Genomic DNA, 12,124 nt, shown 5'->3' on the forward strand with positions numbered 1-12,124 from the left:
CCATATTATTCAACGCTCAATCCCTCTCTAAAGACACCCATCCTCAACAACTTGCTAATCGATTGCAAACCAGACATCTGTGCGGTTACTGAGACCTGGTTTAAAGATAATAATCTTGTTCTCAATCAATCAACTCCCCACCTCCTCTTATGAGATTTTCTCTATACCAAGACCCAAAAAGAGAGGTGGTGGCCTCCTCTTTGCAGCCAAGAAATTCCTAAAACTCAAACCCGTCCACATAACCACCCCACCTAAGCTTGAAATAGGCCTTATCAAGTCATCCAAAGTACAAGTACAGGTCTGTCTAGTCTACTCCCCACCTGCTTTTCGACTCCAACCCTTCTACCCTCATTGAATTCATCGCTGATTGGATCAATGCTGATATCCCCACCATTATCCTCAGAGACTTTAATCTCCATGTAGACTCCCTACCCCTTTCCATCTTGCAAAGCTTTCCTCAATTCCCTCCATGCAATTGGATTTCAACAAATCATTGCCTCCCCCACCCACAAAGCTGGACATACCCTAGACCTGATGTTCATTAACTCTGGTGTCCTCTCTACTACCACCCCTACCTGCACCCCAGTTCCCTGGTCTGACCACTATCTAATAGAAAGCCTTTTCTCCAGTAATGCCTCCTCCCCCAGCAATAATGCCCATTGCACCACCATAATTTCCAGAAAGAGCTGCCCTAGTGATGAACTAGTCGCTGCCTTATCAACTGCCTTACCCCGACTCTGCGCTAACATCGTGGAGCAATCTGACGGCGGATATCACCAACAAATTTTCCCCTATCTCTAAACGCATCATATATACCGCCTCTAAACCCTCGAACCCATGGTACACTGCCGAGCTAAAAACAATGAAAAACAAACTCAGACAAAATGAGAGAACATGGCGTAACGACCCAACCTCACAGCACCCTTCCAGCTATAAAACTGTCCTTCACTGCTACAGACTCACAACCTTGAAGCTCAAACGTGACTTCTATGCTGCCAAAATCCATGATTACCGATTCAACCCTAAAGCGCTATTCTCATGTCTCTGGTCTTACTAAATCTATCCCGCCCATCATACTGGACACTGAAGCCGCCTCGAAATGCGAAAAACTTGCTCTGTACTTCCATAGCAAGATAGGGAATCTAGCGAGGAGATTCGCTATCTCCCCACTCTCCCCCCCTTCAGGTTCTGCACCCCCCACCCCCTCACTGGTCTCCCTTGACCTTACCTCCTCCAAAGAAGTTGAATCCATCCTCAAAAAACTCAAACCTGCCTCCCACCCTATTGACACCATCCCCCCTAAAGCGCTCCTAGCTGTCCCTAACTCAATAGCCAGAGCCATAGCAGACAACAACTGCTCTCTCTCCACAGGTTCCGTCCCAGACACACTTAAACAGGCAGTGGTTAAAACCCTCCTTAAGAAGCCCTCTTTAGACCAGAGACACCCTGCCAATTTATGTCCCATATCTAACCTCCCCATTTATCGCCAAGATAATGGAAAGAGTTGTCAACTCACAGACTACCTTGAAGATCACAAGATCCTCCACCCCTCACAATTCGGTTTCCAGAAACACTTTAAATTTGGAATCTCTCCTACTTACCCTATCCGACCATCTCCTCAGAGGAATGGGCCAGGGCCACAGCTACCTCCTGGCCTTCTTGGATATCTCCACGGCTTTTGACACCATATGCCATAATCACCTCCTTGCCCACTTAGAAGGCATTGGCATCTCTGGCCTAGCCCCTCTTATGGTTCAAATCTTCTCTCTCCAACAGAAATTTCTCCGTTAAAATAGGTAATGCCATTTCTGCCCCCTACCCTCTCCAACAAGGAGTCCCAAAAGGCTCTTCCCTATCTTCTTTGCCATCTACTCTCTGAACTCAATCTTAAGTTCTATCTATATGCGGATGATGTCCAAATCATCATACCTATTTATAACTATCTCTGACGCCCTGAAGCACTAGGAAACCTGCCTCACAGCAATCAACTCCCTACTCACCAACCTCCACCTCTCACTTAATGCTAACAAAACTGAGCGTCTACTCATCTCCCCCCACTCTCCCCCAATTCCCCCCCCCCTGTCCACTAACCCAGCTATTAAAGACCATCGCTGCACAACCCTTCGTAAAAGACCTTGGAGTTCTCCTTGATCAACAATTAAGCATGAAATAACACGTTAGCTCTATACTCAAAGAAGGTTTCTTCAAACTCAACATCCTAAAAAAAACTCAAACCCTTACTATACTCTCAAGACTTACGCACTATAATCCAAGCCACCCTTTCTTCTAAATGGGACTACTGCAACTCTCTTCTATTAGGGCTCCCCTACTCCATGATAAACCGCTTCAAATGCTACAAAATGCAACTGCTAGTCATCACAAGCACCCGCAAAACTGACCACATCACCCCCATTCTCAAAGACCTTCACTGGCTCCCCATCCCTTCCAAAATACTCTACAAAACACTCACTATCGTACATAAATCCACCCACTCCCACAACTCCAACTGGCTTGATATTCCTTTTAGCTTTGCTCAGTCCAATCGGCCCACCAGAACAGCTCACAAAGGAACCTTAACTGTGCCCTCCCTGAAAGTAGCACACCTCTCCTCCACAAGAGACCGTGCCCTTTCAATTGCTGGCCCATCATGCTGGAATTCCTTGCCCTCTAGTCTCCGTCTCGAACCATGCTTCTTCAAATTTAAAAAGAAACTAAAAGCTTGGTTGTTTAAACAAGTACATCCTGACTAGTCAACCTCCCCCTTTAGCCATGTATTTCTGACCATTCAGTTAAATTGTTTCCCTTACATGCATTACTACGATGTCATGTCACATATATTGACAATTGCAGACATTCACCTTATGTTAACGAGTTTTATACTGTTGCACTGTACTTCTGCTCTGTTCTTGCATGATCCCCTCCCCTGTTAATATGTACTTTCAATCCTATTGTTCAAATGTGAACCGGTATAATGCATCCACTAATACCGGTATAGAAAAGTCTATAAATAAGCTTACGAGAAGCTGCTTGACGAATCGTTGGCACATAATCTAAACTGCTCGTGCCTCCCATTTGTTGATGTTCCACTGCTGCTCTGCTGTATTTCAGCCCCTTTGCAGCACCAACTCCTGACACTGAGCCCTCCCAGTCCCAGAAGCTCGCATCTATCGTGAGTACCAACCAATCTGGTGTCATCAGGGAAACTCCTTTCTTTAGATGACCTGCCTGTAATCACCAGTCAAAGTGGGATCTCACCTCTAAAAGGAGAACAGCCTCAAAGCATAGTTCATCGACTGCGGACTCCAACAGGAGATCAACGGGTGCTGAAGAGAGCACATATGTGCCCTCTCCCAGGGAATTACTTCAAATGTGGCAGCCATCAACCGCCCGACCTGAAGATAAGACCCACAGTTGGACAAAATAGGATTCCGTAGGGACCGAACTCTTAGCATCAATGTGTCTGAGCCAGCTGCAAATCACTCTAAGCCAGATTCACCTTCCAAGACTAGCTCCCGTAGCAAGGAACAACCCTGCGGAAAGCATGACGACTCTCTTCCGCGGTTTTGGTTCAAATCAACCAGTCGTCCAGATAGGGGTGAACTACAATGTCCTCCTTGTGGAGAGCCACTGCTACCACCACAATGACCTAGGAAAAAAAGGTACCATGTGCCACAGCTAGCCCAAACGGTAAGGCCTGAAACTAGTAAGGACAATCCAGAAAAATGTACCACTAAAGTTCCCAATGCATGGGAATATGCATCCAGTATGGGCCAAAATTACCCTTCCTTCTTGGCATGACCAAATAAATGTAATAACGGGCCATATATCTCTGTGATTCAGGAACAGAAATCGCCACTTTCAGGTTCAACCTCCATTGCAACGTTGCTTCCACTTCTACCCTCTGCTGAGGGGAGTTAGATGGAGAGACCATAAAGGCATCTGGAGGAATTCGAAGAAATTCTAGAGCATACCTATCCCAAAAATCTTCAAGAACACATTGATCCAAAGTAATCAGGACCCAATGTGGTAGAAGTGGGATAGATGCTACCTATTTCCTGAACCAAGGCTGTCAACCTTCACTGGCAGACCGAGGGACTCCGTCTGCAGAGTTTGTATCCTTTCAAGGTCCTCAGGGGATAAAGGACTGAGATTGTAGAAGGGACGGGACCTCTGGGAAGAACATCCCTTATAAGGCCAAAAATGCCTCAAATGCTTTGCTTTAGGATAGTCTCAATCCTCCAATCCCAAGCATACTTCGGTGCTGCATCTCCCTCTACCAGAACGGTGGTGCGGTTCATGATAGAACACACCAAGGCATCAACCCTAGGGAAACAACCATTCTCTGGTCTGCAGATCCAAGGGGCATAAATCTTCCAAGACGCGTCGTTTTGTTTTTTTAAGAGATGCTCCTGGCGCACTCCATTCCAGAAGTCAACTCCTGTAGTGCAACCTGGAGGGTAAACAAGAAGCCTTGCATAGGGTGACCAAAATAGGAACTTTCTTCTGCCTTCCCAAGAAGTCAGTCCCAACTGCTCTCAAAGGTCTTCAATGCCTGAGAGACCAAACTCAGCAATTCACCTCTAAGAAAGAAAGAGTAGAGATCGATTTGGCTTCAAAGGTGGGAAAGTGTGCCCCATCAACATCGGTATCATTTTGATTCACCTGCATTCGAGTTTAGTCAGGGTGCATTAAGCCATGGCGCTTGGCTACGGAGCCAGGCAGAGAAACACTAAAAAAGCACGGACCAACCTTAGTAGGCACTGGCAATTCGGTTGTAAGCATGCAGAATGGTGAAAGTTTGTACCCGGAATATGCACACACAAAACCAGAGTCCAAAATGGGCACACAAAAAGCATGAGTGCACATATACATACCTAGGCCGCATCCCCAACTAGGCGCCCAATAAACCAAGGCACCTAAGCAGGACGCACAGGCACGTGCAGTGACTCACAGCAAAAAAGCACACAAAGACCTCGTGGTCAAATATGCACTCTAAAAAAGGGAGAAGCCTACACGTGGGGCCTAGCCAAATGGCTGCTTAACCCACATGCCTGCACTGCCTCTTCAGCTCATGGAACTACCAAGAGACAGGAGCGGGCTAGCCTAGGACTTTTTTTTTTTTTTTTTTTTTTTTTAAAGAGAAAGTCACCTGAGCCCAGCCCTCCTTGGCTGAGAGAAGGGATGGGTCCTGAATATGGGAGGTGGGGGGAGGGAAGAGCTAAACCCTCAGCACTCAACCTCTCTCGGCCTGCAACCACTAATCGCACTTTAGGTCCAGGCCCCTCAAGGCTACCGGACTGAAAACGCTCTATTGAAGGAGGGACTACATGGCAACCCTCAAGAGGCAAGCAATGCTATAGCTATTTTGTCATTCCCCCCCCCCCAAAAAAGTCAAAGTTGGGCGCACAACTGGGAGTGCAGGAGCACACTAATGTTAATGTTAGCTTCGAAAAAGGCATGAAAATCACTTCGCTGCCTATCAAGCACCTAAGGAAAAAAACTGGAATCAGGGCCTAGCCAAACAGCTGCTCAACCCGCCAGCATGCACTACCTCCTCATCTCAAACTCCCCAGAGATGTGAGCAGGACAGGCAAACACCAAGGTAACAGACCCTTTTTCCTGCTTTCCTCTCACTGCTGTATTTTTTTTTTTTTTTTTTTTAAGGAAAAAAAGGAAAGAAAAAAAAATTACCTGAAAGCCTTCCTTGGCTGACAGCAGAAAAGGGTTCCAGCTACGGGGGGGGGGGGGAAGAGGGCTAAAGACTTCACCGCCAAGCCTCTCTTGACCTGCAACCGCTATCGGAATTTCTGGTCCACGACAGCCAAGGCTATCAAACTATGGGCACTCCTGAGGGAGGGACCGCACGGTATCACCTCAGGAGGCAAGCAATGCTATATAGATGTCCACTATCTGCTGAAGACTGAGAATACTGGCAGGCTAAATGTCGGGGTAGGACTATATGGCCGTGACGTCAACTTTTGCTCCGTATCCATCTGCTGGCAGAGGTGCATAACCCACTCATTTGGGATTGACCTACCCGAACGCTAAGGAAGGTACTGCTACTATAAAAACAGGACTAGCAAAAAGTAGTTTTAATTTAGTTAGCATTTAAAAGCCAAACAAAATCAATAACAGAAGCCATTCACCTAGACAGAAATGCTGCTTTGTAGAACAAATCAGCATGCAAGACATTAGTGAATTCTCATCTTCCTAAGTAGAAAACCAATATCCACTGTCACTAAAGTATTCCAACCATAACTCAAGATATAACAACTCCACATTGTGATCTGCTTTATTCAGGTAGATGCATGAAAAATGTGAATACAAATCTGTAAATTAAATTATATTCCATTTCCGAACATATTAAAAAGTGTGTCCCGCCACCTCTTACAAATTAACCTAAGTCACATACCTATAGCAGCATGAAAATGGGACAGGGCATCTGCTAATTGTCCAGCTGCTAATAACTTCTTGCCCATTTCCAGATGTTTTTCTACTTCTGCATTTATCCCACATTCTGCTCCTGGAAGAGAAAAATAGGAAAGTTTAAATATTACATACTGCAAGTCTACCATGCAAGAACCAAAAGGTATATAAATATGAGAAAGAAAAAAAAAAAAATATACAAAATCAAATATTTCTCCGGGGTGGATTGTAGGGAAAATATCAGCCAGGGTGATTTTTTCAAAAATAGGCCCATGGTTTATATATGTGACACCCTTATATGCTTTCTCTGCAGTGCATGCTTCAACAGCTCCCAAAAGCATACAGAGTTAACCCTTTAGGATGTACATCATGTGATCTGGAGCCAAACTAACTCCAACAAAAAGTTTCACATTTTTCCTAAATAACTAAGAGCACGTCCTAAACCAGTGACGAGCAAACTGAACTGCAGTCCCCATGGCATCCATTTAATTGGTCCCATCCCCCCCCCCAGTTTGGTTAACGTAGTAATGGCCAGCAAAAAAGATCCAAGTGGTCCATCCAGTCTGCCTAGCAAGTTTTTTTCTTTTTGGGTAGTAACTGCTGTCCTTTAGTTACTAGGGATCCCCTGTGTTTATCCAACATCTTTTTTAACTTCATTACCGTTCTCATCTTTACTACTGCTTTTGCAATGGCATTCCATGCATTCACCACACCTTCCATGAAGAAATATTTCATAACACTTTTCCCAAGTCTATCCCCTTCAAGTTTCATATCATCACCCCATTTCTACACGTTTATTTCCATTGGAAAAAAGGGGATATCATTAATAACTTTCAGGAATTTAAAGGTCTGCATCTTCTCTTCTAGACCCCATTATGTTTGCTTCTCTGGAATGTTTCCATCTGATATCTATCTCTTTTGAGGTAACGGCCCCACTGACAAAGCTCAAGATTTAATCCTGCCTTCCCACATGGAGCCAGGGTCAGTACACAGGCACCCTAGCTGAGCCTTTCAACCTTGCACCTCCAACCCTCCCCACACACTAAAGTAATGCATTTATAATAGGATTTTACATAAAGGATATGCAAAGGACAATTTTATGAGGTAAAAACAACATTTACAACATGTATATTGTATTTACATGTATTGCTGTGATGCCAATCAGAAACCCTGCCTATGTGAGAGACAAGATGGCGGCCCACTGAGAAGCACGCAAAAGTCCTGCTCTTATTGCCTCTGAACATTTTTCTTTTATCCCATTTGATATCCTGCTACAACGGTATTATGCCCCATACTAAACGAAAGTAAAAGTTAAGGGAGCGATTCCTCATATTTCCTTACCAGATTCAACGCAGCGTAGCATAGCAGAGTGCTTCGGCTTGCCCCCAGTGTTAGCTCCTGTTGAGATGACCACGGAGGAGAGGGACCTAGACAGGGCCTCTCTCTCCAGGTCGATGAGATCTCCCTGAGTCCGGGAGCACCAGTGACACCGTATCTTCCGGGTTCTGGCATGTTAAAGCCAGGAATAAGACCGGAAGACCCCTGAGAGAGCGCGCCAGAGAGAAAAGAGCGCACCGGGGGGGGGGGGGGGGGGGGGGGGAATATGAAATATTACCAGCAATAACGCCTGGAATACAGGCAATGGATGGGATGCCCGTTCACAGGACCCTTGGAATGATTTCCTCTACCCCTGTAGACATGAGTACACCGCTTCCTTCTGGCTCTGGGATGGTCATCATGCGAGCCTCGGTAGAAAGTTCCAAGGCCCAGGTTGGTAAAATTAAGGTTGTTAAACCAGCCATCATTACTTTGGACATGCTGTGGAATGCTATAGTGAGACTGGCGACATCAATATCTTCACTAACTGATAATAGTAAAACCATGCTAATCTGAAATGGACTTTGAGTGTTATGATGTGCAGCTAGTGGGAAGGCCCCACAACTCATCTCGCTTACCCCCGATGCCAACTGACCCCACATGCGGCAGGAACATTGCTCTCTGCTGCCAGACCCTGCTACCTTCCTGCACCTCCTGGCTCTTTAGGCACATGTGCCTAAACTGACCCAGTGCCCCATGATGACGTCAGCCACAGCTGGTATATAAGGTGCTCCTGATACCCTCCAGATGCCTCAACAGGTCTCCTGCATCGTTGTGCTTGACGGTATATAAAACAATCTGGAACAAACAAATAAATGTTGCTCCTTTGTCTCGACTCCTGAGACTTGTCTGCGTTCCCAAGTCCTCTTCCGGCCTTCATCTGGTCCTGTCTTGCCCATGTCTTCGGTGTGTCTTAGTCTTGGCTTCTGACCACATTTTTCCCGCAGCCTGCCATGACCTTGACCTGTTCCCAACTCCTCAAATCTGCTGCTTGTCCTGAGTCTATGCCCTCTGACTCTTGCTTACTTGACTGCCCTAGGGACCCACCTAAGCCATGCCAGCCAACAGAACCCAAGGGCTCAACGTGCGAGAGAGGCAGCTGGTTTAAGTGAAGCTCCAACCTGTCCTGCTACAAGACTGGAGCTGTTGGTGTAGGCTTCGTAGGTTTGCCTACAAGGCTGCGTTAACTACACTACAGCAACAAAGGCTCACACTCACACCACCTATTACAGTGTGGAAGGAACCTGTGTGAGGCCACCATCCTTTAGAGGAGGTGTTTTTTGCCAGCATCCCTTGATGAGGGAGGGCTCTGAGAGGGGCTCCTTCTGTGAGAATTGTGAGGTGTAAGCACCATTGAAACTCCCATTTCATGTCTTCTATGACCTATACCACTGTCTATAATGGTTGAGTGAGCTAATCCCATTGAGAACACAAGTCCCATTAATGGTAGCAAATATGAAGGCGGATCAGCAGAACTACATGCATGGCTGCTGTCATATATCCTAGGACCACTAGCAGGCTGTTACAGTATGGAGAGGAGAGCAGCAATCTCATGAGGTTTGTCCTTTCTGAAGGGAGAAATGCTCTCTTCTGTTGTGAGTCTATTCATGCTACAATGAATGGGAGTCTAAATGGCAACTAGATTCAATTTCTCGAAATTGAATCTAGTGGGCAGGGAACGGAGTATTCCCTCCCAAGAAGATGCCGTGACTACTCAGTCATCCAGGTACAGGAAGACCCGAATTCCTTGATTACATTGTTGTACCCCTACTACTATGGAGCATTTTGTAAAGACTCCCAGAGCTGCCAATAAGCCATATGGGAGTTCCCTGTACTGTGAGTGGGAAGAATCCAGTAAGTGAAAGTAGTACCAATGGGGAGAGTGAATGAGTGCATGAGTATATGCATCCTTCAGGTCCAAGGCACACATCCATTCATCTTTCTCTAAGGGAGAATTGTGCTAAGGGGATACAATTTTGAATTTCTCTCATAGATCATGTTTGTTAAAAAAAAAAAAAAGTGTTAAGTACAGAATGGTCCTCAATCCTCCTTGGGGATGCGGAAATAGCAGGAGTAGAAGCCCCGGCCCATGTTGGAATGCAGAGATTGGCTCTATTCGTTTGTTAAGAAGTGACTGGATTTCCAGCCAATGTTAAAGCAGGTGAGAGATCTGGAGAGGTACACAATGCAGGAGGAATGGAAGCCAACTGGTAACCAGACCATATGATTCCAAGGATCTGAAAAGGTCCTTAATTATCTAGACACCACATCTGCAAGAAAGACTGTATTCTTCCTCCCCACTGGAACAGAGGGGTGGGGGACTATTGGGAGAAATCAAAAACTGGGTCCAGGCTTGGGTTGGGCCTGCTGTGTAGTTTTTGGTTGAGGACATTCCATCCAGAAATGGCTACTGATGCTGGACTGGAAGAGGTAGAAGACAGTCGTTGAAAATATCAGCCAAGGTAGTCTGTGGAAATATAGTCCTTTATACATGAATGTGCATCTTGTAGCAGAGAGCTATTCAGCAGCCATTGAAAGATCTTTAATCTGAGCAATCATCTTCTCACCGTATAGTTTTGTTGTCTAAGCAAGGTCGATCAGCCAACTACTTGTGGACATCTTCACTAATCCTGCTTGCTCCAAGTCACGCCATATGTCACACCCCAACAGAGGCTGAGGAGGTTCATAAAATGGAATCAAACAATTCATACACAGATCTGAGAAGGTGAATGATGGCCTCTTCTGCATCCAAAAGTGGCTGGGGGTAAAAAGTACCAGGCCTTTGCAAGTTGTAGAAAAAGCTTTAGCTTCAGAATGCATTGTACCATATAACATTGGTGGATAATGATGCATGTAGAAAGCATGGAACTTTGAAATATTTTCTTGCTAAAATTTATTAAGTAGTTGATGACCCTTCCTTAGAGGAGAGAGTTTGAGCAAATTCTGGTCATGTTTGGGTTTTTCATACCAGACTCGACTATTATAGATTGGTGTGGATGCCAAAACCCAAATACTTGTGAACTCTGTATTTAAAAGGTCAAGTTTTTTCAATGTAGGGGCAATCAAGAAGGGCATTTCCCCACATTCCTCATTAATAGAATGAGGACAATATGAACTGGGCTGCCAGCTCTGACAGGGTGTCCAGAATTTGAGGTAGACCAAGTAGCTCCACACGGGGGGTATTTGTCTTTACGAACATGGAATCCCAGCATGGATCCCACCTTTTCCACAAACTTAGAGAGTAGGTGAGGGCAAGATGTGGTCAGGAGGAATACCTGTAAAATCTTTTTCTTTGATCCCACTGGTAAGGGTTTACTTATCTATGCCTCAATGACTAAGAGTAGAAGGCTCGATCGTCCCTGAGGAGATAGCAAATGTTGCTTACCTGTAACAGGTGTTCTCACAGGACAACAGGATGTTAGTCCTCACATATAGGTGACATCAGGATGGAGCCCAATCACGGAAAACTTCTGTCAAAGTTTCCAGAACTTTGACTGGCCCCTACTGGGCATGCCCAGCATGGCACTAACCCTGCAGCCAGCAGGGGTCCCCCTTCAGTCTTATTTGATAGCTACAGGCAGTGCAGAAAAATAAAACAAAACGTTATGAACCCAACACCACAGGGCGGCGGGCAGGTTTCGTGAGGACTAACATCCTGCTGTCTTGTGAGAACACCTGTTACAGGTAAGCAACATTTGCTTTCTCACAAGACAAGCAGAATGGTAGTCCTTACATATGGGTGAGTACCGAGCTGAGGATGTCCGAACATGCAAATGTACACCAACGGCGTGCGACAGGCACGGAATTTTGGTAGAGGGCATCCTGAACCCCACCGGGCAGGCGGAAGGGTGTTGGTACGTCACGTTGGAAATAGATTACGCAGGACAGATTGGCCGAAGATGGAATCCTGTCTTCCGGCTTTGTCCAAGCAATAGTGGGCTGCGAAAGTGTGGAGTGAGCTCCAGATGGCAGCCCTGCAAATGTCAGGAAGCGGCACCGATCGTAAGTGTGCTACTGAAGTCGCCATGGCCCTCACAGAGTGTGCTTTAACACGGTCTTGGAAAGGAATGCCTGCTTGCTGATAGCAAAACGATATGCAGTCCGCCAACCAGGAGTAGAGAGTCTGCTTACCCACAGGTTGCCCTAATTTGTTGGGATGGAAAGAGACGAATAACTGAGTGCTCTTCCTGTGGGCAACTGTACGGTCTAGGTAGAACGCTAGAGCCCGTTTACAGTCAAGGGTATGCAGAGCCTGTTCCCCTGGGTTGGAGTGGGGCCTGGGAAAGAAGGTGGGTAGTATGATAGATTGATTAATGTGACT

At 46.0% G+C, this 12,124-nt stretch overlaps 1 protein-coding gene across 1 annotated transcript in view; it reads right to left on the bottom strand.

Moving 5' to 3' along the window:
• DNAJC3 (DnaJ heat shock protein family (Hsp40) member C3) overlaps positions 1–12,124 on the bottom strand; it is a 401,955-nt gene that overhangs the window by 363,644 nt on the left and 26,187 nt on the right. Inside the window, 1 exon segment of the mRNA XM_029604719.1 lies at positions 6,413–6,523. Within this exon segment, the coding sequence (XP_029460579.1) occupies positions 6,413–6,523 (111 nt within the window).

The sequence above is a fragment of the Rhinatrema bivittatum genome, chromosome 5 (genome assembly GCF_901001135.1).
Source record: "Rhinatrema bivittatum chromosome 5, aRhiBiv1.1, whole genome shotgun sequence".
NCBI classification, from domain to species: Eukaryota; Metazoa; Chordata; class Amphibia; order Gymnophiona; family Rhinatrematidae; genus Rhinatrema; species Rhinatrema bivittatum.